Below are 26,734 nucleotides of genomic sequence, written 5' to 3'. Positions count from 1 at the left end.
TAGCCCGTCTCATATATTCACATGTATAACATTTTTATTATTATTAAATGTATGTAGATATACGTATGCTTGATATTATGTATGCTGTTGTTTTTTGCTCTGTGTTGATGGCTCATACATAATATAAGGAGACGTAAATTTTCGGGTATGGTGGCTTTTTGAGGATGACACAGTTTTTTTTTTTGGGGGATTTTGTGAAGCACTTTGTCTATTTGGAGGTTTTATAAAAGGAATTATTAGAATTTCGATGTTATATATCGAGTTATGAAGGTCCTTTTAGGGTGTTCCATTTTAAATTAAGTAAAAGACAGAACTCGAAATCAACTAGATTCTTAAATGAAGTTGAGTTGACTCAAGTCGACTTTTCCATGCAAAATCTGAGTCGATTTCGAGACCTGGTAAAAGTTCTAACAGACTACGAACATTTAAATGAAGATGCTCATTAGTATACTTAATTAATATTGTTGAATATGCTCAATTTTGTCGACATACTTATGGGCGATGTCTGTTCGGACTATTTTCAAACGTTTAATGAGATTTAAATCTGTTCTTGATTATATTCATTGCCTGAGATTCATTTTGACTGGACAATTTGACAAAATGTCAAGTTAATAGCTGAACCTAATGTCGACTAATGACCAATCTTACGGATAGCTCTGAAGAAAATGTCATTAGTCGACGGTAGGTCTAATTAGTAACCAGACGTCAAGTCAAATTATCCACTCGTGCTTGTCCATATTAGCTTCATCCCCGAGTAGACTATTTTACATTATGTCTAGCTATTAGTTAGACTTAAGATTGACTAAAGAAAGTATCATTAGTCGACCGTAGATCTTGTTATTAACAAGGCATTATGTCAAGTTCTCCACTCTGGATTTTAGCTAATAATCATCTAAATTCCAAAAATGACTCAAATCATAAATAGCTCTGTATTTCGAAAGATTTGACTACTTTTCCTTACTTTTAAAAATTATAAAAAAATTAAATGTATTACTTTAAATTGCAAAATATGAAGTTAAACCCCTTATTCTATTTGCGACCCTTCCATATGTTTATTACCTTTTGTAATACATTAAGTAAGTGATATCTTCCATACATATGCTATTCTCCCCTAGCATAAAATTTTTACCTGCATTCTTTTGTGTTTAATTTCTGATCCCCTGATGAGTATTTGAACAATTACATAAAAACAGTTGGGAACAGATTTCTTTGATTCATTAACTTATTTCATTGAATTTCTTTTCAAAATACGCCTTTCCATGCCAATTTACAGTCTTTCCCCTTCTCAAAATTAGTTTTGTAGATCTATGGCTTGTTGTGTATATTTACATAAAGAAGAATTTAAAATTCCACTTAGGAAATGTGGCTCAACGCTTATAAAACTTTCAACTCTTTCCTCCTCACTCTTTTTCTGATTTAATTTTTTATGAAGATGTAAAAAAAAAATACACATGAAAGGGACTGTCGACTTTTTATATTATTTTGTATCTCATGAACACATTTTCCCTTCCCTTTTATATGAAATTGGACTTCCTCTCGTTTGTGTGTCTCAATGTTTATAGCATTATGTTGTGTATACATGTTGCCATATCAGACTCAATATGTACTTCATTTTTCTACTTGATGTACATAACATTTATCCATCTCATATGACAAAACATGTAAAGTGAAAAATTTTTTTGTGAAAGCTGAGACTTGTTTTGAATACATATAAAATTATATGTGATGAAAGAGATTTGCTTTTTTGCTTTGTGTTGGGTTAAAAATACTGTTTGATAAATGAATGAGTCTCTCAATAAGGATCAAATGTAAAAGCATTTTTAGAAATCTTTGTTAATTTTCTTATTGACCGTAAAGAGTTTATTGAGGGTGGTCTTTTTGGTAAAGTTTGTTTGGAATGGTTTGGGTGAATTTGAAGTTTGGATTTTGAGAATTATGTAAGATTGTTGTGGGAAGTTTTGTGAGGTTGAATTGCTTCTAACTGAACAGTACATCGGGTAGACAATAGTTCTAAAAGGCGACAACAGTTCGATAGGGCACGAATATGTTGTCGTATTAACAGCAAGACGCAAAGTAGCCCTGATGGCGCATAAACTACTGATTTCGAACCATTTTTACAGCATAAAGTCGAATTATGCTGCTCGGGCTAATGGTCAGACCTAGAAACCAACTCAGATTTTTATTGGCATTCAAGTAGACTTTTCCATGCCAAAACCAAGATTATTTCAAGCTTTGCTATTATTAGTTCAATAATTTATATGAAAAATATGATCAAAATCAGAGTTGTCACCTTTTGAAGCGTCATCTAATACCAAGGTTGAGCCAATGCCTAGGTGTCAGCTATCACAAGCATTGCCTTTGCATAGACTGCAAATTTGACCTTCACTTAGACTTTTCTAGACTCTAAATATCTCTAAATAAGTTATAGTTGAATGCAATCCTCATGAAAACATCCAGTCTAAACCATAAAGTATCAAAATACTTCAAAATTTATTCCATATTCTCTTCAACAAAAGCCATCAATGTATTTAAACAAAATTCCTCTAAAGAGAACCCAGTCATCTTCTATAAAAGGATTTTAAGATTTAAATTCTCATTTGAATTGATAATAATCATTCAAAAATTTTAATCTTCATTATTTTTGGTCAATGTCAAGTCTCAGACTCTTCCAAAAAGCCTTAATTTTTAATGACTAATTTGTAATTATTCAGAAATTTTCTCAATGGCTTTTAAGTTCTCTTGGGATGGAAATAATGATTGTAATTATGTATCTATCATTAAAATTGTATTATTTTTATAACTTTAAGAAGTCGTTTAATTTGATTGTGGAAATTTATGTTGAGCTTATTTTTTGAGGGATGAATCTTTAGTATCGTAAATGTGGATTATTATATTTATGGAAGACTCTGTTGTGTTGTTAAGTGGAATTGGTGATTTTGGCAATTGTTTGGAAAGTTTTTTGGGTTAAGCTCATGAAAAATTTACTGAATTATAAGTGTTTAATCTTGGCTGTTGCAAGATAAAGACTGAAAAACATTTTGAATTAAAAGTAACTTCTTTACACCTCACGGAAGTTGATACTCTAATTTAGTGAGTTAGAGGGCTTATTTAATCATTTTTTCACATCTTGCAGCCTTTATTAATTATCGAACTTCTCTTTTGAATTAAAAGTGTCTTTTCTGTTACACGCGGAAGTTAATAATTCAGTTATGTGAATTAGAGGGTTCAATTATTAAATTTTTAATATTTTGCAGTCTTTTACTGCTTATGAAACATCTCTCTTGAATAAAATGTGCCTTCCCAGTTACACACGGAAGTTGGTACTTCAAGTTATCCATTCAAGCTCAAAGTGAGCTACGTTTAGCACAAAATGAGCTATTTCTAAGTCATAATGATAATATCTAGTTCACCAATCTTCAAACCATTAAAAATTGACTCTCAAGATCTCAAAAATTCTAAAAATTAACAAAAAATAGAAAAATTTCCAAATTAATGAACACTTTAATGTCAGTTTTCATAACTTTACCTCTTAAATCTTCTTATTTTGTCAATTTATTCATTAATTTTCGTATCTAAAATAGTCAAAATTAACATTTTCACAATTACTTCCAAAACACTAAGCTCCATCAAAAATCCACAACAAAAAAAAAATGAAAATTTGTTCATTAAAAATTTTTCGACGAAAATTCAACGACCAAAAAATTATATTCTTAATCTCATTAATTCCTAGTAGTTTCCTTCCGGTAAAAAACTTTTGCTTTTAATGTGAATATTATGCTTGAATTAATTTCATCTAATTACTCTTTCATCCTATAATTATTTACATTTTTTTACACCCCTTTTTAATGACATTTTCTTTACTATATTTTTTTATTATATCCTCAACAGTGGTATATGATAGCAATTGTATACATTTATAATCGTTGGACGAAAAGTGAAATCAAGTGCCTGGTAAATGGACAATTAGCATCAAGTACAGAAATGGCGTGGTTTGTGTCAACAAATGATGTAAGTTTTTTAATTATATAATATATATGCATGCACAGTACGAGGAATCGCTTGAAGAAATTCTTAATTTTTTGTTGTTATAAAAAAAGTTTTTTTTTCCGTCTCTCGCATGTCATAAAAGAAGAGAATTTGATTAAATTTAAATGCTGGAATAAATGTAATTTTCATTTTTTATCAACGAAATTCATGTTAGTAAGTATAGTGAAAAAAAGCTCATGAGAATTTGTCAAGTAGCAGCAGTAGCAGCAAAAAAAGAGAAAAAGTTTGTTTGAAAATTGAAAAGTTCTTCTTTTCGTCATGTTTTTACGTATTTATACTTATTCAGACTTTGCACTTCCTTTGAGGATTTCATGAGATGATGAGATGGTATGAAAAGGGAAATTGAAAAGAATCTGTCAACAAATAAGAAGTAAATAGTTCCGTACTTTATATTTGGATTTTTTTTTTCTCTCGTAATGTTGGAAGTTCAGAAGTTGTAAAATATATAAATTTTTTTGGGGATGCGTTGTATAATTTACAATTTTTGAATGAAATTCTATTTTTAGGGTTGAATATGAGTTGAGATTCATGGTTGATTGACTTTCTACTGCTTGAGTAATTTGACAAATTAACAATTCTTGGTTATAACTTCCAAACCAGATTCCACTCTGAATCGTTTAGTCGACAGCGGTTTGAAGTTGTTTAGAATTTTAAATGAAATTAAGTCAACTTATTCATGCTAAATTCGAGTTAACTTCAAGCTCTGCTAAGAACCCATCCATCTAGATTAGTGCTTCTTAAACTATGCTCCACGACACACTTTCGTGACCGAAAAATATTGTGTCAAACTGCTCAAGATTGAAAATTCAAAATTTCCTGGTAACAACCAGGGTTTTACGGATAAGCTGTGAAGTAAAATGAATGAGCAGATGCCTCATGCATATGAGTGTCAACCAAATGCTTATATACTTCGTACTATTCGTAGGGTTATCTTGTCTAATTACTTTCTTGGGTGAGGTGCAAGTGGGCCCATAGTCGTGCGGAGTATCATTTGAGTAATTCTTCCAGTTTGGAATATTAAGGACTTGAGCGTTAATTTCAAAACATCTAATCCAGGAATCCTTTGTCTTCCTCATGATCTCTTTCCATCCACAGGCGTTGTAGGGCAATCTAACGACCAGATATACATGGCATATTGATGCTACACTGTTCACAGAATCCCAAAATTTCATCCCTTATTTTCCAAACGAGTCCAATTTCCTAGTATAAAATCTAAGTATGGCTATTACAAAAAAACGAAAAGGGAATTGTGTATTGAAATGTTATTTAACATGTATTTGAACTTCAAAAGCAGGAAAAACTAATATCAGATACGGAAAAAAGAGAAAAAAATCAGAAAATAGAATAGAAATCACAATTCGGATCGATTCAATTTTCTCCAATATATATTGTAGCGAAACAAACTAATTTATTGGGTTCAATATTGCACAAAATAATAAGCCCCGATGTTTTGATTGAAGGCCTTTATTCTTTATTTTGAATTCTTCAACTATTGTAAAAACCTCTTTCTGTAAGATACAAAAATTATAAGTTTATGAATTTCCTTAAATTTCTAATATTACACTTACTTAAAGTTTTCCAGTAACAATAAACAAGAGGTTTACAAATTATTTTTTTAGAACCTATCTAATACCTAAAAAAATAACATTTATTAGACTTTATGCAGGTATTTGTTTGTTTTGAGATCTTACTTGTGAAACTTTCAGGTTACTTTTACCCTGAATCTCAAATCTCAATGTGCCAATTTTGAATCTCAATTCCTGCATTAAATAAAGATTTTGTTACTAAATCTCCATTACAAAACAAACTATTATGACTTATTTACCAAAATAATTTCACTTATTAATGCTTAAAGTGATTATTTAATCCTTAAATACAAAATTATTAAATTTAACTTTTGAATCAAATTTTTTTTCGAAGAACACTGAGATGATGAGAAGAAAATTCAAAATTTTCAAAATCGTTAAAATTTGATCCTCTCAGAAATCTCTATGTTTTTAGACGCTTCAATACCCGTCTTCATTAAGAAAAATTTTTCTAAAATTTTTCATAAGACTCTTAATTCTGTTCAATTTGATTTCTTATACTATAATTACAATTCTTCATCATTTACTTCATAGCCTAATCTTAAAATTTCACTTAATTCAGGTATTACATTCTTTATGCTTCTCACATCAACAATGGATCTGGTCTTAAAAATGTCTTCCACTTCATAAGTATTGTGGCCTAACTTCTGTATGATTTTGACTGGTTGATACTTTGCCGCCAGCTTACTCATCCAGTTATGTGCCCCACTGGACAATGTCCTATACTTTGCTAGTACCCATGTTGCAGGCTGAAATTCTCTTATGGTAGCATGTTTGTTGTATTCCTTCTTTCTAATTTCATAACTTCGCCGACTGTTCTCATATGCTAGTCTTATTATATCCTTATGTTGTTCATCATTCATTGGTGTCATGTTGCCATCAGAAGGTTCTCTTCCATATACGACAATAATAGGCCTTAATTTCGTTGCATCATGTTTGCGATTGTTTATTCTTGAAACAATTATGTTGACATATCGGTTCCAGCTTGTGTGATTTTCTGGATGTTTCAACATAAACAATGTTAATGCCTCCCCAATGACTCTATTTGCTCTCTCAACTGGATTTTGGTGTGGTGCATATGCAGCTGTCGGAATTGATACAATATTTCTTTCTCTCAAGAAATTTTTAAATGCTTCTGACATAAATTGTGAACCACGATCATGTTTTATGCGCTTAATGTTTGGAAATATAACAAAAACATTACGTTCAAGAAATCTAATTGTATTCTGGACATTCGCTTTACTTATGCATGAAGCAATTAAAAATCTTGATAAAGCTTCTTGGACTACTATTATAAATCTATACTTATGCTGTATTGTCGCTGGAAATGGGCCTTTAAAGTCGATCTGAATTTCTTCGCCAACTTCCTTAGGCATCCTGAATGTCGGCATAATTCCTTTTGATACATAATTTGGTGCTTTTATTTGAGCACAATTAATGCATTGCTTTAATCGATCCTTGACATCGTTTTTCATTGATTTCCAATGAAATAATTCACGAACTTTGTCCAACGTTTTGTCCACTCCTCCATGTAATACATCATTATGTGCCCAATCTATGGCTTTGTTTCTTTGACTCGGATGAGGAACTTCCTTCCAGTCTTCATTCATTGTGTTTCTATTGCCTGATTTAAAGAAGAGACGATGATGTTGTACTCTATATACCTGATATGCGTCTGGACGTTCAGAAACTTTTTTTCTGAGATTTTCGAAACTTTGTATGAGATTGTTATTGTTTTGAATCTCATCAGCTGGTAAAGGTTCTATTGCTTCTGTTATGTCTGATGCTATCAAGTCTATACGATAATGAGCGAAATCATCCTCATCGACTTCCTGTGTTTCAGTTGATGCTCTTGAAAGTGCATCTGCTACAACCATTTGTGTTCCAGCACGGTGAATAATTTGATGAGCATGTGGTTGTAGAAGTAATGACCATCTTAATAATCGACCCGATTTTCCTTTATAATTTAGTGTCTGTGTCAGTGAATGATGATCGGTCATTATTACTAATGGCTGCAAATATACATAAGGTTTAAAATGATCCAATGACTTTAAAACAGCCAAACATTCACGCTCATATGTGTGATATTTTTGTTCATCTTTTGTGAGTTTATGACTATAATATGATATCACATATTCTCTTCCTTCCTCATCAACTTGTGCGAGAACTCCACCTATGCCATACTGACTGGCATCACATTGTATAATGAAAGCTTTTGTATAATCAGGTGCTCTTAATACCGGCTCAGACGTGAGTATTGACTTAACTCGTTTAAAAGCTTCATCTGCCTCCATTGTCCATTGTATCTTTTGTGCCCTCTTTTTAATTAACGACGTTATTGGTGATAAAAGTGTTGAGAAATCTTTAATAAAGTGAGCATACCAGGTTACAGTACCCACTAATGAACGAACTTCTCTCACAGTTTTGGGTGTTGGTAATTTGTTAATTGCATCAACTTTAGCTTCATCTGGATGTTGTCCATTGCTGTCAAAATTTCGTCCAATGAATTTAATCTTCGTACAAGGTCCTTCTAATTTATCTGGATTAACAGTTAATCCATGACTGGCTAATCTCTGTGCCACAGCTTTTATTAAACTCAACATTTCATCAAAACTTTCAGCTGCAATAACAATATCGTCTAGGTAATGAAAAACTTTCGGCTCAAGGTCTTCTCCTATGATCGCATTCATTACTCGACTTTGCGTTGCTGCTGAATTCTTTAAACCGAACGGCATTCGTTTGTATTGGAACGTTCCTTTTCCTGGAATTCCAAATGCAGTCTTTTCTTTTGATTCCTCAGTAAGTTCAGTTTGCATAAAGGCATCTGTAAGATCGACACTAAAAAAGAAACTTGCTTGTGGAAAACGTCTGAAAATGTTATTAAGATCAGGTGAAATATATGTATCACGTTTCGTAATATTATTCAGCTTTCTAGCATCCAGACATAGTCGAATTTTTCCATTTTTCTTAGGTACAGGTACTATTGGATGTCTCCAGTCTGTATTTGCCGGTTCAATGTATCCTAACTGAATCCACCTTTCTACTTCAGTTTTCATTTTCTCCTCTATTTCAGGACTATATTGATAAAGTCGCTGACATACTGGTTTGTTGTTTCCTGTATCAATATGATGCTTGATGATTTTCTGACATCCCACAAATTTGTCTGATGAAAATAAAAATAAATTTATCGCTTCTTTCAACAATAATTTTTGATGTTCCGTCAACGCAATTTCATTTTCATCCAACTTATTGTTTGGATTATTGTCAATAACAGTTATGTGGTCTTTATACACAAGATGCATATTAAAGGCATGAAAAAAATTCATTCCCAATATGACTTGCTCAATAACTTCAGGTATGACTAGAAATTTTATCCAGTGCTGATCATTGTTGTGCTTGATGAGTAGTCTAACGATTCCACTACATTCCATTCTCTGTCCATTTGCTGCCAATACATTACTTTTAGTGATATTTGTCGTGTTCACTAAATGTTGCCAAATATTCTTCGAATTTTTCCCACAAACTGAAATTGTTGCTCCTGTGTCAAGGAGTGCTTTATAATTACTATTGTTAATTACTACATTCAAATATATTCGTTGATGGATGGTGCGGTCTTCAATTGTAAGTATGGTTTGTGTAATTGGAGCTTTATCAACATCCTTCATTGTCCTGCTCCTCCCGACACTGAAGGTCTCATGTTTCCCGAACACTTTGGGCATTCCTTGCTGTTACTTGCATTTTTGTTTCCACATTTTACACAATGAGGAGTCCAGCTTTTGTTACATTGGCCTTGTAGATGTCCTTTGCAGTCACAATTCCAGCAAGTTTGTTTGGAAAGCCATTCTTTTTTTTGTTCCTTTGTCCAGGATTGATTCATTGCAGTCTTTCGCTTATCCAGATTTTCATTTATTACTAGCGTACGATCCTCTTCATCCATCATATCATTCCATATAATTTCATTATTCCAAAAATCAACACTATCTACATCCATGTGTGAAGCATTATCAATCGTGCATATTTTATTTGGTTTTGGATTACTTTGTTTTGATTCTTTTGCCGTATACATTGACTGCATGCCTTCAAATTCTTGACAAAGTTTCTTCAAGTCTGTCATCGTAGTCACTGACATGCATGCCGTTCTTAATTCCGGTTTAAGTGACGACCTTAAAATGTATAATTGATCAGCTTCGGATTTTACTGGCTTCACTCTGCTCATCAATTTCGTGAAACGTAAATATAATTGTTGGAATGTTTCATCTGGACCTTGAGTTAAACTAGCAATAGCTTGTTCAGCTTTAATAACTCTATTGTGATCTCCAAAATCCTCAAGAAATTGTTTACGGAATTGTTCCCATGTATGGATTCTTGAACGATGAAGCTGCCACCAATTTTGCATCTCTGATGATAAAAGTATTTCCATATAGCTCAGGAAATAATCAATTGGTTGCTGCAAATTCTTTGCTTGTCCTTCCCACATTTCGATCTTATCCAAAGCATCCATATGGGGCTCATAAACATTTTTTCCGATAATGCTTATGATTGTTGCACTAACTTTATGTGGTCCTACTAACGATGACTCATTTCTGCCATTTAATAGAGATACTTGTGGAGACCAATTTCGATTTCTATCCAATTGTGGTCCATGCTGCGGAATGTTTGATCCCAAATTAACTTGTTGTCTCAAATTTGCATTATTTATATTGTATGAAACATCTTGTTGTACATTCTCAGGTATATTATTGTTGTTGACAGGAACTTGACCATTGTAAACATTCTGGAAAGTTCTAGGTGCGTACTGTTGTTGCATTGGAAACATAGGAGTTTGTTGATTTAAGAATGGTGTTGACGCAGGTGGAAAATATTGTGGGACAAAATATTGTGGAAAAACATTCGGTTGATTTGAATGAAAATTTGGTCCAGGTGTTTGAAATCCTACAGGAAATGTATTGTTCAATGGTGTATTTTGTTGACGACTGTTCTCAATTTGATTACAAACTTCGGCATATTTTGTATTTATTGTATCAACGATTTCCTGCACTAAATCCCATTCATCTGGATTTGTCACTACTGTTCTTTTCATGCAATTTGCTCCGAATTCTAACTGAACACCAATGGCATATGGACTTGCCCGTGATACTTGCATGCGATCGACTTCCTCTATCATATCGGTCATCAAAATTGAAATTTCATCGACTGTCGCACGATGATTCATAACAATTGGAGTAAAATCACACAAATTGTTTCCTCCTCTGATCCAGTGCTCATAATCACAACGCAGTTGGCTATCAATTATTTGCTTCTGTTCTCTCGTGACCACTTCTTCTCTTTCGCCTGATACAAGTCCTCTTAAAAATGCCTCAGAGAATATTTGACGCTCTGACAAATATTTAGTTTGCACCATAAATTTGTATTGTTTTCTCTGGATCTTTGGATTTGGCTCCCTGATAAATTCAATGACATCTCTGTTATTGTTCATCATCTTTTAATTTGTTCCAGTTGTGCAATAAATTTTAATTCGACGCCAGCTCGGCCTCCCGTTGGGTGAAGTGATGTGTTTTGTAGCGAAACAAACTAATTTATTGGGTTCAATATTGCACAAAATAATAAGCCCCGATGTTTTGATTGAAGGCCTTTATTCTTTATTTTGAATTCTTCAACTATTGTAAAAACCTCTTTCTGTAAGATACAAAAATTATAAGTTTATGAATTTCCTTAAATTTCTAATATTACACTTACTTAAAGTTTTCCAGTAACAATAAACAAGAGGTTTACAAATTATTTTTTTAGAACCTATCTAATACCTAAAAAAATAACATTTATTAGACTTTATGCAGGTATTTGTTTGTTTTGAGATCTTACTTGTGAAACTTTCAGGTTACTTTTACCCTGAATCTCAAATCTCAATGTGCCAATTTTGAATCTCAATTCCTGCATTAAATAAAGATTTTGTTACTAAATCTCCATTACAAAACAAACTATTATGACTTATTTACCAAAATAATTTCACTTATTAATGCTTAAAGTGATTATTTAATCCTTAAATACAAAATTATTAAATTTAACTTTTGAATCAAATTTTTTTCGAAGAACACTGAGATGATGAGAAGAAAATTCAAAATTTTCAAAATCGTTAAAATTTGATCCTCTCAGAAATCTCTATGTTTTTAGACGCTTCAATATATAAATTTTATATCCACATATTCCTACATGTGTGTCCAATTTCAATGTCCATCCTTCAATAATCTATCGTTAGATAACTATCTAAGCAGGTCAATTGTAAACGACATAAGGGACGATGCGAGAAATTGGACTGAAATGAGCAAAAAGGAATTGAAAGGAATGAGAAATTGTAAGAAAAAAAAAATCGTTTAAGGTTTGAACTTATGTAATATGTAAGTAACAATACATCCGGTGTGACTCATGATTTATGTATGAAGAAACGTAAAAGACTGCTATGGTATAGATTAGATTCATAAAATTACATTTGAGACATTCAACTAGAAATCGAGGTGGAAATAAGAAAGTTTTAAACGAGATGAAAAGTTAGGAGTTGCTGTGGGATTTTGTGGTGGATGAAGCATCTTCATTTGTGGATAAATGAGGTCATATCTGTTGGATGTAAAGATAAAGCAGCTAGTTGCTGTAATTCTGATTTTTACATCATTTAAGATAAAAATATGATAATAATCCTGTCATTTAACTTCACATGACTTACTGACTTTATCACTTGACATCACCTGCCCAACATTCACCCAAAATCACAATCTTAAATGTCTCGAAGACAAAATCCAACAAAAGTTCACTTATCAACCTGTAAATCAGTGACTTTATCATTCATGTAGTCACTCAGTCACAACGAAAAACAATCTCATTTCCTATTTACGCTAAAATTTACACAGGGGAGTGAAAAACAGAAAAAAAAGAGATGAAATCAAAGTTCCTCTTCTCATCTATTATTTTACATCGTTCCCCAGAGGCCAAACATTTAGTCAAATGCTTTTTTCCTAAATAAAGAAGGCACAAAAGTAGAAATAAGAAATGTTTTTTTATGACGTAGAAAGGCAAGAAGAGTCGAGAATGAAAAAGCATCTCTCTTAAACTCATTAAATGGAAAATATTTTTCATGCCTTTTTGACTTTTTCTTCTCGTGCCTTTTATTCTCATTATTCGTCGTCATTAATAGACAATGATGAAGAAAAAAAGCCTTACTTTATAAGCGCTAGTAATATTGTAAATTAAGAACAAAAGGAACCAAAATAGCGATGAAGACTGAGGGCATAATTCTCTATGGTAAATGAAATTATGTTCTATTGATGTTGTCGACAATGATGGAACTTATGACAGTGGTTGGAGATTGTTCATGGATAATGTTTAGAGGAAATTGGATTTTTTGGAATTCTGGTATTGTTTTGGGATGTCCCGAGCGGCGAATTGCATTGTTCGACGCAAGATTGGGTTGAAATCCGCCTTCTCTGTGTCACTAAGGCAACTTCTCGTCTTAACAATCTTCTCGACGTAACAATACCCCGTTAAACACAGTATGCTGTTTGGGTGTTACACAAGCTGCTGCACCTTACAATGGCTTTTAGAAGCTGAGACTGAATTTTAAATTTTCAAATTCCGAAGTTCTAGTTTTTTAAAGCTTCTACAATCAACTCTTGAGTCTTGGAGCTGCTAATATTGTGGCTAACACTTGCTATTGACATGCTGAAAGCTAACTGTTGTAGATTCCATGCTAATCTATATCAGCATACTCATGAGCAACTTCTTTGTCTAATATATTGTCACCTTCTTTAAATAAATCTTAACATCATTCTCAAACGACCATCCAAAACATTAAATGAACATTTGCCTTTTTATTCCCCAAGCGATACTCGTACATTTATAAAAAAAAAATTCTTTAATTACTTTTAATTAATATTCTCTCATCTTTCATATTTTTATTCTTCCTTCTATTTTTGCAACAAAAGCCATTTGATAAGTGCTATATTGGAGCAACGCCAGAGCTAGATGAGGAACGAGTTTTCTGTGGTCAAATGGCAGCAATTTATTTATTCAGTGAATCACTAACAACACAACAAATTTGTGCCATGCATCGACTTGGTCCTGGTTATAAGGTAAGTTGAATTTTATTGAATATTTTGAATAGTTTTTTGGAATGTTGATGGTATCTTGAAGGGTTATTGGAAGATTTAGAGTAGTTTGGAATATGGAGTTGCAAGATGTTGAGTTATTTGGTCAATTTAATTGTAAATTCTAGAGAAATTTGGAAGCAAAAGGGATTTGATGTCAATATTTCAAGTAGTTTCAATAGTCAAAAGTTGTATCTTTAAGTTATGACTGAATTTCACAAAACTGGAGCATGCTGTGACTAGTTGATGGTATATCTAGTTTTAAGCTTGACATTAGTGTCACTTGAAATGAAATTACAAGCTTACAGCAGACATGCAGTTGACTTTAAAGCAACTGTTGGTTCAAGACTCAATAGAATGACATACTGTTGTAGATTGACCCATAGCCATGCAATTTGTGTTCCAGAGAATGACATTTACATTTTTATTCAAACTAAATAGCACTCGATGCTTAAACTATTCAATTCCTAATCTCTCAATTACTAATTCTTCTAAGCAACTCTCAAAACTATATAAATCACATCATGGTAACAAAAAACGAGAAAAACAACATTTAAATTCTCCCACGAACAAAAAAATCTTACAAACTGACGACAGCAAAAAAAGTAACTTTTTAATAAATGCGATAGAATAATTCACATTTAATGGACCAACACTCCACATTGCCCATACCCTAAACGTTTTAAATGACATGATGATTATATTACAAAAAACGTGTACACGACTTGCAGCAGTGGTGGCAAAGAGAGCTCAAACGGGATGTTAAACTTTTCATTCTTCTATGCCACACACAACAGAGCGTCAGTGGCATCAGTACAAAAAAAGAGGGAATGGAAAAAAGAAAACAAAACTACATTAAGGCAATGTCAAAACAAAGAAGTTGTTTCTGTCACAATAAATGTCTTTGTAAATAGTACAGCAACCATACACAAAATAAAGCACATTCATCGTACATAATGGTACTTCCCACTTATTATTTTTGCTTCATAATGCCGAGTTCAAAACAACAAAGAGCAACAACAAAAAAGAAGAAGAAGAAGATGGAATTATCTAAGAACAGAAAAATGCACAAGGATAGATATGGAAAAAAATAAAGGATGTCATTTATCTTCCAAGTAAAAACTAGAGTTGACGTAGTCATTCGTGACCGATGGATGCGCATTTTTTTCGCAAACAGTCACAAAATTAAAAATCATGGTTAAAAATCACAGTTCTTTGTCATAAAAGCTCATACTGGAGGACTAGTTCGGCGGCAGACAGACAGACAGACAGACGTTCAAGCAGACGGACATACAGACAGACAGACGGACGTACAGGCAGACAGACGTACAGACAGACAGACGTACAGACAGACGGACATACAGACAGACGTACAGACAGACGGACGTACAAGTAGACGGACGTACAGACAGATGGACGTACATACAGACGGACGAACAGACAGGCAAACGGACAGATGGACTGACAGACAAAGTGTACATACTACCGTCTTATCCTATTAGGAAAATGCACTAAAAAAGGAAAATCTAGTTGTGGCAGTAGTAATAGTAATACATAATAATATATAAAAAAAACAAGAAGGTCGCTTTAGCTCAACCATCGTCATCATCATCATCATTCCTAAGTTTTTCTGCTCTTATGCACAAGCAGCAGGAAAAAGAAAATTTATTTTCATGTTTTTATTTCTCATCCATACTCGTGTGCCCCATACAGAATACGATATGAGATAGGGGGGATATATAGAGGAAGAATAGAAACAGTTTTATAGCTGACGGCGATATTTGCTCTCTCTTTTTTTTACTTCTTCTCATTCCTTGTTGCTGTTTTTTTCAACTTCTGACTTTCTTGTTTGTTTCTGACACTTTTAATATTAGGACTGAAAATGATATAAATATAAATTAAAAAAAAAACTGTGGGAAAAAAATAAGAGACGAAGAGACGGAAGTTCTTAGAGTGATTTTGTCGGATTTAAATAGGTTTTTTTTTTGTGTGCTAAGAAAAAGTTTGGAGGAAATTGAAAATTTGTGAATGAGGAACAGTAGTTGTTTTCAATTGTTTTTTAGAGCCTTTAAAGAAGCAAAAGAGCTCATTTTGAAAAATATAGGACACGAAATTTGGTGTTGAATTGGAACTCTCTGGTTCGAATCACATCATTAGCTTGTTTTGAAAGTTTAGATCGTTGGTGGGTAACCTGTGTGCCGTCAAAAATTTTTGAAAATGCCATGAACCATTTACAGTTCGTGGTTTTGGTTCAAGCTTACCACTAAGGTGCGTAGCACTCGTTTAGATAATTTGGATTCTAAAATTTATCAGTTTAATGGCTAGAACTAATAATTAGCCAATGTGAATTGTGAGAACGGTTTGGATCTGAACATATTGTAACCCCCTGAATAATTGCAACGCAGGCTGACACGAGAACTGGATTCACTCTTTCTGAGAAGACTCTAAAGCTATACATCTGAAATAGCTGTGCCTAAAAGATCTAATATTGTAAAAATTACCTGAATTTAGAATTAAAAAGCAAAAAAAGCTGAAAAATAGGGGGTCTCATAAATCTTAATTTGTTCATTTTATAAGGATTCGAACACTTGAACTTAATGATTTTTTTCAATTCATGAAATTTCAATTCATTTAACTCTGAATGACTTTCAGATTAAACTTGACTATAATCCACTCAAAATCATTCGCAAGGATACAAAATTAAGAAAAAAGCTCTCACAGTGCAGAAAGTAAATTTGATTTCCTTCAAGATACCATAACATTTCCACATATATTATGTCAACATTTCGGAAAGATGAACTTTTTAATATTTCATAATCTCATATTTTTGACACATTCTTTCTTCCTTTCTTTTACAGTCACAATTCCGTTTCGATAATGAATGCTATTTGAATCTACCAGATAATCATAAAAGGGTGAGTTTCACTCCATCAACAGCCTTAAATAAAATTGTTGAACAGAGAACATCGCAAGATGGAAATGATGATGCTAGGAACAATACAATCAACGCCAATGATAGCAATTTTAATTTAGTTTGCGACGATTTTAATATTGCATCCGTAAGCATGCCAGTTTATTTTTTTATTTTATTTTATATTTTTTTATTCTTATTTTTATTTTACTTTCCCTTTTTTTACCTTTACTTCTGTTTTTGTTACTTTTCCAATTTGAGTCCTGGTTTTTCTTTACGTATTTCACCTTTCTTTTCCATTAAAAAGTTTGCATTGTTTTGAAACTTAATGTACTGTGTAATGTAAATTTAAAGGTTCCAAGATTGTTTTTGTTGAAGTTTTTGAGGTTATTGTAGCTTGAGAAATCGAATTTGTTGATAATAATAGCTTAATTATGTAATTTGAAGGTTAGACGTACGTAAAAGTTGTATTAGGTTACGTAAAACGTATAAATTTAGGGAACGTAAATCGTACAAATTTATGCAACGTAAAACGTACAAATTTAGGCAACTCAACGTAAAACTTACAAATTTAAGTAACGTAAAACGTAAAAATTTACATAACCAAAATTTTTCAATTAAAATCCTTAATTTTCACAAAATTTCAACTTAATTTCACAATCAAATCTTGAAAATTGGAACCTCTAACAAACTCTATGTGTATTCAGTGTAATGATTCGTAACATTTTATTAAAATCTTTTTCATTTCCATTATTTTTTCTTTCCGAACAAAATTAAGTTTCTGACTTATTTAATTCATTTAAAATTTTTTTCCATTTCATTCCTCTTTCCTGAAAGAATTATTTTAACTGAATATTCTTTTTCATAAGTTCGTTTACTTCCTCACCTACTTTTTACCCTTAAATAAGTTTCCTCAACTTCCTCATTCCATTAAGGACTTTTTTTTTAAAACTTCTTAAATAGTTTTTTAAAAGAATTTTCAAAGTGTAAAGTTTGATTATGTCGATCAAGTAAATTGAAAGCCTTTAAAAATGATTAAAGTCACGTTTTGTAAGCAAGTCTGTGTTGTGCATAGTATGAGGAATTTATGTATAGAATTTTATTTCATTATTAAGTTAAACTTTTTTCGTATTAAGGTAAAAAATTATAAAGTTAAAATCTTTTTTGATTGTTTGTGTATAAATTTGCGATTATTGCTAGCTTGTTTACTTTAATTTGTTTGTGGATATGATTTTTTGAGATTTCTTTTATTTGTTTGAATTTGTATGCTTTAATCAAGTTTTAATAAATTTTTTATTTTGGACCCGAATTGCACAAGTCAGCTAATCGATTCATTAAGCTAGTAGCCCGAGCATCTTCACGAAGCTTCTTCATTTTTGTCGCTTGGGTAGGGGGCCTGTTCACTTATAATGTTACAGAATAACGTTCTTTTTTCAAAATTGAACTTCGAAAATCTCGAAATTTCAATCGTGTAAATTCTTCCTGGCTCTCATCAATCCTGAATACGCTAGTCTGTTCACACCCAGAAGTTCCAGGCAAGAACGTAATAAGTGAACAATCCCTAACTTTAATAATTGAATCAACCATTTTAAAACCACTTCAATAAAGTAAAATTTCAAATTAAAGCAACAAAAATAATTTTGGTCAATTTTCGAAAATTAAATTTTAATCCTCAATGGAGATTTAATGTGTTCATCAATTGGAAAATTTGCTGAAAGGGTGATATGTGCTCATCAGAATATACATCAAAATTATAAAATTTATTTGATCCCCCCAAAAAAAGGCTTTTCAATTATTTTCTATTCTATGTGTTGTAAAGAATTTTATTTTGTCCAATTTGTGTGCATTTGAATGTAAAATGGAGTAAATTTTTTTTGATGATTTAGTAATTTTGATCTTGATAAAAGCTTATTTAAATTTCTCCACATCAATTTTCATCGTCTTCGAATTGATTCATGCACTAGCAAAGGCTGTATCATGAAGAAATTGTGTGTTTAGGTGTCAAAACCTCATTCAACCCTTTTCTCTGATATCAGCCATAATTGAAGCTACAATTTAGCATATCTCATTGGAGACTCCAATCTACCCCCTCAATCAATATGCAATCTCACACATAACACATAGCCTGCAAAAATTTATTGCAAAATTAAAATCCTTACTTAGCAATTCTAAGCATGTTATGTGACGAAAAAAACTTTTCATCTCTTAAATTAACATTTTTTATCAATTTTTCTTTCTCTTTATTCACATCGATGGATGATTCATACAGGTGCTGTACGATGGTAAACTATCGAATGCTATTGTATTTATGTATAATCCTGTTGCAACTGATGGTCAATTGTGTCTACAATCGGCACCTAAGGGAAATGTATCATACTTTGTGCATACGCCTCATGCATTAATGTTGCAGGTAAGTTCCTACTCAATTATTCATAATCATGATACGTTTTTTGGTTTTTGTGGGATACGACATAAAGATGAAATACACATTTTGTAATGTTGAGAATTTTTAATTTATTTTCAATTTGAGAACATGTGGCTAAAGGCGTTAATGGATGGTGTGAACTATCCGGAATGGATCTTGTATCTTATTTTATGAATTAAGGACATTGTTCATTGTAGTGGATTTGTAGTGTATCATCTTAATGAAGATATATGATTAGGCTTTGCTCAGCTAATGAATTGGACTTGTATTCTGGGATTTAATTGGGTTGACCTTAATTTTTTGGTTGGATATGACCAGATAACTACACTTCTGGATAGATCAGTTGACTTCATTCCTGCAAATAAAGCTTTTAGTCAATAATCTGTTTCAAAGTATTAAATTCAATCGATTTTTTTTAATATTTGAACCAAAAGATGAATCTTCTGCATTAGATTGCTCCAGAGTTAAATATCTACTTCCTGAATTCTCTGTTTCGACGATTTTTTGAGATCCTGACTGGAGCTGAGTCTTAAACCAAGACCGACGCTTAAAGGATATTGTTGGAAATCTCGAAAACTCTCTTGACTGAGTCCAGAAAGTCTTGGTTTCGGTCTCGAGAATCTTTAAATTGAATAGCCCGTTATTAGTCGAATCCTAAATAGCACAAGTCTGTCAATTGATTCTAAAATCAGTACCAAACCGGTGTGATACTGTATTTAAAACGAATCTAGTATTAAGTCAGAGCCACGTCGGTCTGGAATAGAATTTTCGATCAATTTGTGCTGTTTGGGATTAGTTACAAGCTGGACAAGCCATGACAAGTTGCACAAACTGAACTTTCGTCGACTAATCGCAGTCACTTCTATTCAGAATCACATTAACAGATTCTTAATACATTAAAAGCTTTAAAAATTCCAAGCAGAATACCAAGCCAACCCTTCATTTATGGTTTATTGACATTTAAACACTTCAAAAGTATCTCATCCTTAATTCACATCTCAAATATTTTATCACTTTTACTAAAACTAACACTTGACATCTCTCGAGTGATTATGATAAAGTAGAGATGAAGCTTAAAGCAATCTCATGTCATCTTAAATTTCCTTTTCATCAACACTTTAATATTTTTTTTTATTCTCCCCACTATTGTCTTCTGCATCCTTATATCTACCATCATACATTATTCTCATATATATTTTTTTTGTGTACATTATGACAGGATGTTAAAGCTGTGGTAACACATTCCATACACTCAACATTAAATTCCATCGGTGGTATTCAAGTGCTATTTCCACTCTTTTCACAACTTGATATGCCATATGAGGGCATCGATGTCAAAAAAGATCCGACATTATGTGCAAAGCTGTTAGGATTTATATGTGAGCTTGTTGAGACATCGCAGACAGTACAACAGCATATGATACAAAATCGTGGATTTCTGGTGATTTCATTCATGTTACAACGATCATCACGGGATCATTTAACACCTGATGTACTTGGATCATTTTTAAGTTTGACAAAATATCTAGTCACGTGCTTATCAGCAAATAGTGATCTCTTGCTCAAACAGGTATGTATTTTGGTGTCTGAGAATCTTTTTTGTGTTTTAATATTGAGAATTTATAGAATATAATTAAAGATATATTCTTAGTGAATCTACATAAATAATGACATGGAAGTAACAAATTTAGTCATTAGTGAATGAAAAAAGTCTTCCTCTTGACTAAGGAACTGTGTTTAGTTCTTATGTAATTCTTTCTATTTATGATATTGATCGGATTCATTTTAATTTGAATTTTGTGAAGTTTGTGGATTTTGTCTAGGTACAAGATTAATTGAAGAGACGCGAATCTGGTTTAAAGAAGGACTTAATTGCTTATAATGATAGTCATAGTTCTACAACATTGTTAATAGAGCTATTTGATGTTGCTGCTTTGATGGCAAGTCGCGTTGTCGTCGTAATGGTATTATGACGTCTGTTATAAGCCCATTATGACTGCACTAAGGCTTGAAAATCCAGAATATAGCGAAAATTCCATACAAATTTGAGAGTACATTTGAATATATTTAGGAGTTTCCAGACCTTGTCCTACGCATTTTGGTTCAGCTTCTAAGAATCCTTATTAAGGACAAAAATTGGAATTTGTTTCAAATTTTAGCGACGAGTTTTTGATGGACTAACTTAAGTAAAGTAACTGCTATTTGGAGCCAATTGAAGCCGTGGAATCCGAAATGTAGAGAATCTCCTCAGCAGTTCGGATTTCGTTTGAGACACCTTTTTCAACTTATGGAGTGAAGATTCTCAACGTTTTGTCTGGTCCACAGTCTACATTAAGACTATTAATAAGATATTGCACTCTTCCAAGGCCAAACCAATTCTGTGTTCCATTAAGTATTAATAAATGTAACCAGGACTGAGTCATTATGGTGCTTTTTTCCCATTTATGCAAATTGAAAGAGAACTATACAAACTATCTGCTATTTGCATACCATTTGCTTCTAAAAAAGTTTTCATTGACTCCAAGTTTCTCTATTCTTCCATTAAACTGAACAAAAGCAATATCAATTACAATAAACGATTTAAATCTACAATTTTCTTTATTAACCCACACAAACTTCACAAAAAATGAAAAGTTTCACAAAAAAAGAATATTAAATTTTCTTCCTCAAGTTATTATGATTATAACTGTTTAACGATAGTGGTTTTAATTAAACCAATTTTCTAATTTCATGTTATTTTATATATTCCTATAAACGTACTATTTGAATACAATTAATATTTTTTATTCATATCCAAATGATATTTTTTTAATATATTAAAAAAAACTTTTTAATTTCAATTTGAGTAAAATTTCCAATTAAGGAAATTAGTTCTGTGTTTGAATACTGTTTTTAGTGGTTGAAATGAATAAAAAAACTTTTTTTTATCTCGTTTGCATGATAAAATTTATTAAAAATATTATATTTTCCATATGCATTCGTATTTTTTATATTTCTATTCATTTTGGTGAAAAAGTGAACAAACATGTGTTTTAAAACATGGAAATTTTTAAGTGTATTTATTACTCAAATAAGTAACAAATATGAGAGGAAATTCATTTTTTTTATTGTTGTTCCTCATTTGTTACATGAAAGAGCTTTGCAATTTTACAATTTTACGTTTCTGTATGCATTTTGGCTGGGGAAAAATGCTTGACAATTTACGAGAAAGAAAGAAAAAATTATTTAAATGGAATAAATTATTTTACATTTTTTGTTCATATTTTGTCTGTCTCAGATGCATTTTCGTGTGTATATTGTTTTATGAATGTTGCGATGGAATGGCAAAAAAAGTTTCAATTGTAGTTTTTTGTCTATGGTTTGGAGTAATACGTAATTTATGGTAAATTGTAATGGAGAGAATTTTTAAAAATTAAAGAAGAAAAAAAGCTTATTTTTTAGAATTTAAATGAGTTTGGTTGTAAAATTCAGGCTTAATTGTTTGATAACATTTGTAATTTAAAGATTTAGAATATTTCAATTTTAAATCATCCTTAATAATCCATTTAAAGCAACAAACACGTTTTTGCAAAGGTTGAATTCACTTTCTTTCTTTAAAAACCTTGCATTTGCAAGATTTCCATTTATTAAAGTCAAACGCAAAATATCAAAACTGAATTAAATCTCAAAATTGACATAAAATTCCAAAACATCCAAAATTTCATTCAATTCAAATAAGCATTGCCCTATTTAATCTTAATCTCCATGTTACACTCTTAACTTAAACATCCACTCAAATTCCATTCTTACAAAAACATTCCCCACAGCATTCATTCAGATCCTTTAATAACAAGGGCACAAAAAAAAAACAAGTAAATACAGCAATTCATTACGTCGACATTAACAATACTCAAGAGAAGCCGCCATCGCTGCATTATTATTTATTAAATTTTAATCACGGTTTCAGGTGGTTTTCTGCTGTAAAACAATTTATATAAAGCCAACAATTTGCATTATTAATTTAAGAAGAATTTGTAAATCTTTTTATTATTATTATTTTTGTGCTACATGAATTTATAATCACACACAAAAGGCATTTGAAAAGCTAAAAAGATGAAGAAAAAATGTGAAAAAAGAATTTTTTTTAAACTTTCTCGTAAATTAAAAGGAAAAAATTTTCGCCTCAAAATTTCTTTTTGAAAATTAAAAATGTATGAAATACTTTTATGGAAGTTTGAAGCTTAAACGGTTGCGTATTTGATCTTCTTTTTTGTCAAATTTCTTCTTGCGATGTTTTATTTTGAAGAAATTTAATTTGATTTTGTTGTTAAATTATCAAAGCATGAAACAAATATTTTAAAAAAAGTTTAATATTTTCTTATTGAAGCTGACAGAATGTATGATGAAGAAATTTAAATTTCTTTTCAATTTAATTTATTATTAGAAGAGAAAAGAATTGAAATTTTGAAAATTTTATTTCGAAATTTAAGTTTTTGATCTCGAGATTTAAATTTTTAAATCTAAAAATTCACGTTTCAAATTTGATTAATAGTTAAAATTTTGAATTTTCTAACTTTTGAGAAACTATCGAAAATTTAAATTGAATATTTCAAATTTGGATTTAAACCTTTTTAATTTGAAATTTGTAATTTAAATTTTATAAATTTGTTAGAAATTTGAATTTTATAAATTTGAGATTTAAATGTTAAAAGTTTGAAATTTAAATTTAATAAATTTGAATTGTGTTTAAAATTCTTTTTTCAAAGTTAAATGTTTTGAATTTAAAATTTAAATTGAATTTACATTTAAGAATTTTCATATTTGAATCTTCTTAAATTTAATTTTTGAAAAAGAGTTTAAATTTCTCTCATTAACATTTCTGTCAGTAAAACCTGCATCTCAATACTTTCTGGAATGAAATTATTCTTTCTAGAACAACCTCAATGTCTTGTTATGATAGTTATATTTTTGCATATTTGAATTTTTATTCTTGCTGCATGCCTGTGTCATTTTTTTAAAAAATTCTTTTTTAAATTTGTCAAAATAATTTTTTTAATCCTTAAAAAAAACAAATTGACAACCAAAAATAAAATAAAACAAAAATCAGGCTTGTAGCAGGACAGACATATAATCAACGATTAATATGAAGTTATTTTGTTTCTCATTCTTAACATGGCAGTTGCTCGATCATGTTCTCTTCAATCCAGCATTATGGATCTATACACCAGCAAATGTTCAAGCACGCCTTTATTCCTACTTAGCAACTGAATTTTTAAGTGATACACAGATTTATAGCAACGTACGTCGTGTTAGTACTGTTTTACAAACCGTTCATACGCTCAAATATTATTATTGGGTCGTGAATCCACGCGCTAAGAGTGGTATTACACCGAAAGGATTAGGTGAGTTATTTAATCATTTTTATTTAAGATTCTTAGGTATAAAGTTGAAGATTTTGTGGAATCTAGAAGAGATTATTGAGAAATTTATGCTTCATATTTTGATACATTTAAGCTATGATGGTAAAATAATTTATTGCATTGAAGGCATGGGATAAGTCTATGATATTGAAGAATTTCAACATGAATCTTAATTAATTTAGAGAGATGGTCTTAGCTCTCATCTGGTGGATTTTAAGGGATGAAATGTTGAAGCTTTTAATTGAAATATTGTTCGGGATGAATTATGGAATTTGGGGATGTTTAGAGGATGATACAGGATTCTTTCGAAGCAAGTTCGAAGTTGAAGGCTTGCAGACAAAAAGGCAAGCTAGCAAACTTGGACGAACTATGAGGTACAGCCAAAAACTGCAGGTCTGTGGATATAAAATACACAAAATGCAGACCTGCAATTCTTGGCTGAATCCTAGAGCTCGAAGTTGACTCTGATTTTGAATAGAAAGGTCGACTCAAGTAGCCTCGACACCATATGAAATTCGAGTCTATTTCGAGCTCTGCTGAGTCCTAGTAAGACATTAAGCCAAATAGCACAAATCGTTTAATCAATCAAAAATGAAGCCGCAAGTTGGAGTGCCTTGTCTTATTTTTGGCACTATGTCAGATTCATGTCGGCTTGAAGCTGGATTTTGGGTCGATCAACCGAGTATTGTGCTCGTATTGAAGAAATGAGAATCCTAAATGATCAAGGGGGAGGGGGGTGTTGGGTTCAATAGAACCAAATTCTTCAATAATTTAAGAATTTATAAAATCTTGATAAAATCCTCAGTTTTATGATCTCGAAAAAAAAAACATCGGTTAAAGGTCGATAAACATAAATTTCAAAACATTCCACAAAATCTTCAGCATCACACTTATGAATAATATTTTGTAAAAGGTCAAAAATGAACATTTTAAATCGAAACCTTTAGAAAAAATCCTCGCAAAAATTTGTTGTACCTCAATTTATCATGCTCGTGTAAACTTCAATCAATTCCTTGAAAATATTATGAAACTTTTATTTACATCTAATAAACTCAATCAGCTAGTTTTTATTTGAGTTACTTTAGAAGTTGAGTAAAAAAAAATTTAAGGCAAACAGCACGCTCAGTAAATTATTATTTATGAATCCAAACCGTGTAAATTGAATTTTCCAACAATTGTCTTCCTAAATCAACTTACAATATTAAATCTTTGCATATTTTTTTCCCTCCATCCACATCTCTTCCTTATTCTCATACTTTTTTTCTCGTAATATTGAATGAATCAACGCCGATAGCAGAGTTTCCATAACTTTTGTGCTTCTTTCTTCAACCTTTTTATTATTATTATTTTTTGCGATAAAGTTTTAAAGCTCAAAAACGTGTTGTCGATGGAAATTGAGAACGGAAGGATGGAAAAATTTTCTATAGAAATGATGAATTTGATACAATGGATGGTGTTGGCTATTTTTAAGTGGATTTTAATCTGATTTGGATGGTTGCAAAAGCAGCGGTTGTATTACTTTGTGAATTTAATTTTGGATTGCAAATGCTGCTAGAGTTGATAGGGGAAGACCTTCCTTGAGGTTGAAATTTGGATAATTAGAAAATTCAGATCACTTTTAAAAATTGACCTGAAAAGCTCAAGTCGAATAAAATATTCAAAATCCGGCACCAGGCCCGCGTGGCTCTGACATAGTATCAGATTTTAATCGAATTCGGCACCTATACTCGCGTTAACATGGAACTGGATTTTATATTGAATTATCGTTTTGTGTCGACACTGACGATAGTGTCGGTAATGCAATTGGCATGCAAATGTCAGCTTTAGAGCTAGCTTCCGATGCAAATAAAAGGAGGCCTTGTATCACAATTGATCTGTACGGCCTGCGAACAACAAGAACTATGAAAATTGCGAATAGCGGAGTATCTAATTCTTGATTCTGTTTCATGAACCTATACTAGCAATCCCTCCTTCCATCCATGACTATATTCAATAAACTACATTTGTAAGCAATGAGTTGCATCGACTGGTTTTGAAGCCATTGCTAGACTAAATGGTCTATCAAATTACTGCAATTCCAACCGACTTCAAGTTGAGAGCATTAATGCAATTCTCCATTCAAACATTATCTAGCACTTCCTAACGTCCATTAATATCCCTCAAAAACTAAAATTATTTACCAAAAAAATTCAATTTTCCACTCAAAAGTATTTTTTTAATTCACCTTTATCTCC

General features: G+C 31.5%; 2 protein-coding genes across 18 annotated transcripts in view; one reads left to right on the top strand and one right to left on the bottom strand.

Moving 5' to 3' along the window:
* The window catches only part of rg (A kinase anchor protein rugose), a 111,673-nt gene that overhangs the window by 51,242 nt on the left and 33,697 nt on the right, over positions 1-26,734 (top strand). For 10 of the 17 annotated variants that reach the window (XR_011545123.1, XR_011545124.1, XM_070649982.1 and 7 more), the window contains 6 exons: positions 3,889-4,008; positions 13,604-13,750; positions 16,624-16,824; positions 18,946-19,086; positions 20,321-20,671; positions 24,230-24,482. Coding sequence is in view for 15 of the 17 variants with exons in the window: in XM_070649982.1 (XP_070506083.1) it covers positions 3,889-4,008; positions 13,604-13,750; positions 16,624-16,824; positions 18,946-19,086; positions 20,321-20,671; positions 24,230-24,482 (1,213 nt within the window). In the remaining 2 variants the exon portion in view is untranslated. The remainder of the gene's footprint in view (positions 1-3,888; positions 4,009-13,603; positions 13,751-16,623; positions 16,825-18,945; positions 19,087-20,320; positions 20,672-24,229; positions 24,483-26,734) is intronic. The other 7 variants (XM_070649990.1, XM_070649993.1, XM_070649985.1 and 4 more) reach the window with 3 other exon arrangements.
* Positions 9,158-11,757, bottom strand: LOC139098355 (uncharacterized). The gene is made up of 2 exons (XM_070650529.1): positions 11,370-11,757; positions 9,158-11,309 (listed from the first exon to the last, which is right to left on the bottom strand). The coding sequence occupies exon 2, from the start codon at positions 11,110-11,112 to the stop codon at positions 9,295-9,297; it is 1,818 nt and encodes a 605-aa protein (XP_070506630.1). The 5' UTR covers positions 11,113-11,309; positions 11,370-11,757; the 3' UTR covers positions 9,158-9,294.

Source organism: Chironomus tepperi, unplaced genomic scaffold, assembly GCF_022539635.2.
Source record: "Chironomus tepperi strain 1889 unplaced genomic scaffold, CSIRO-AGI_Ctep_v1 contig_445, whole genome shotgun sequence".
NCBI classification, from domain to species: Eukaryota; Metazoa; Arthropoda; class Insecta; order Diptera; family Chironomidae; genus Chironomus; species Chironomus tepperi.
This window is presented reverse-complemented; position numbering and strand designations above follow the sequence as displayed.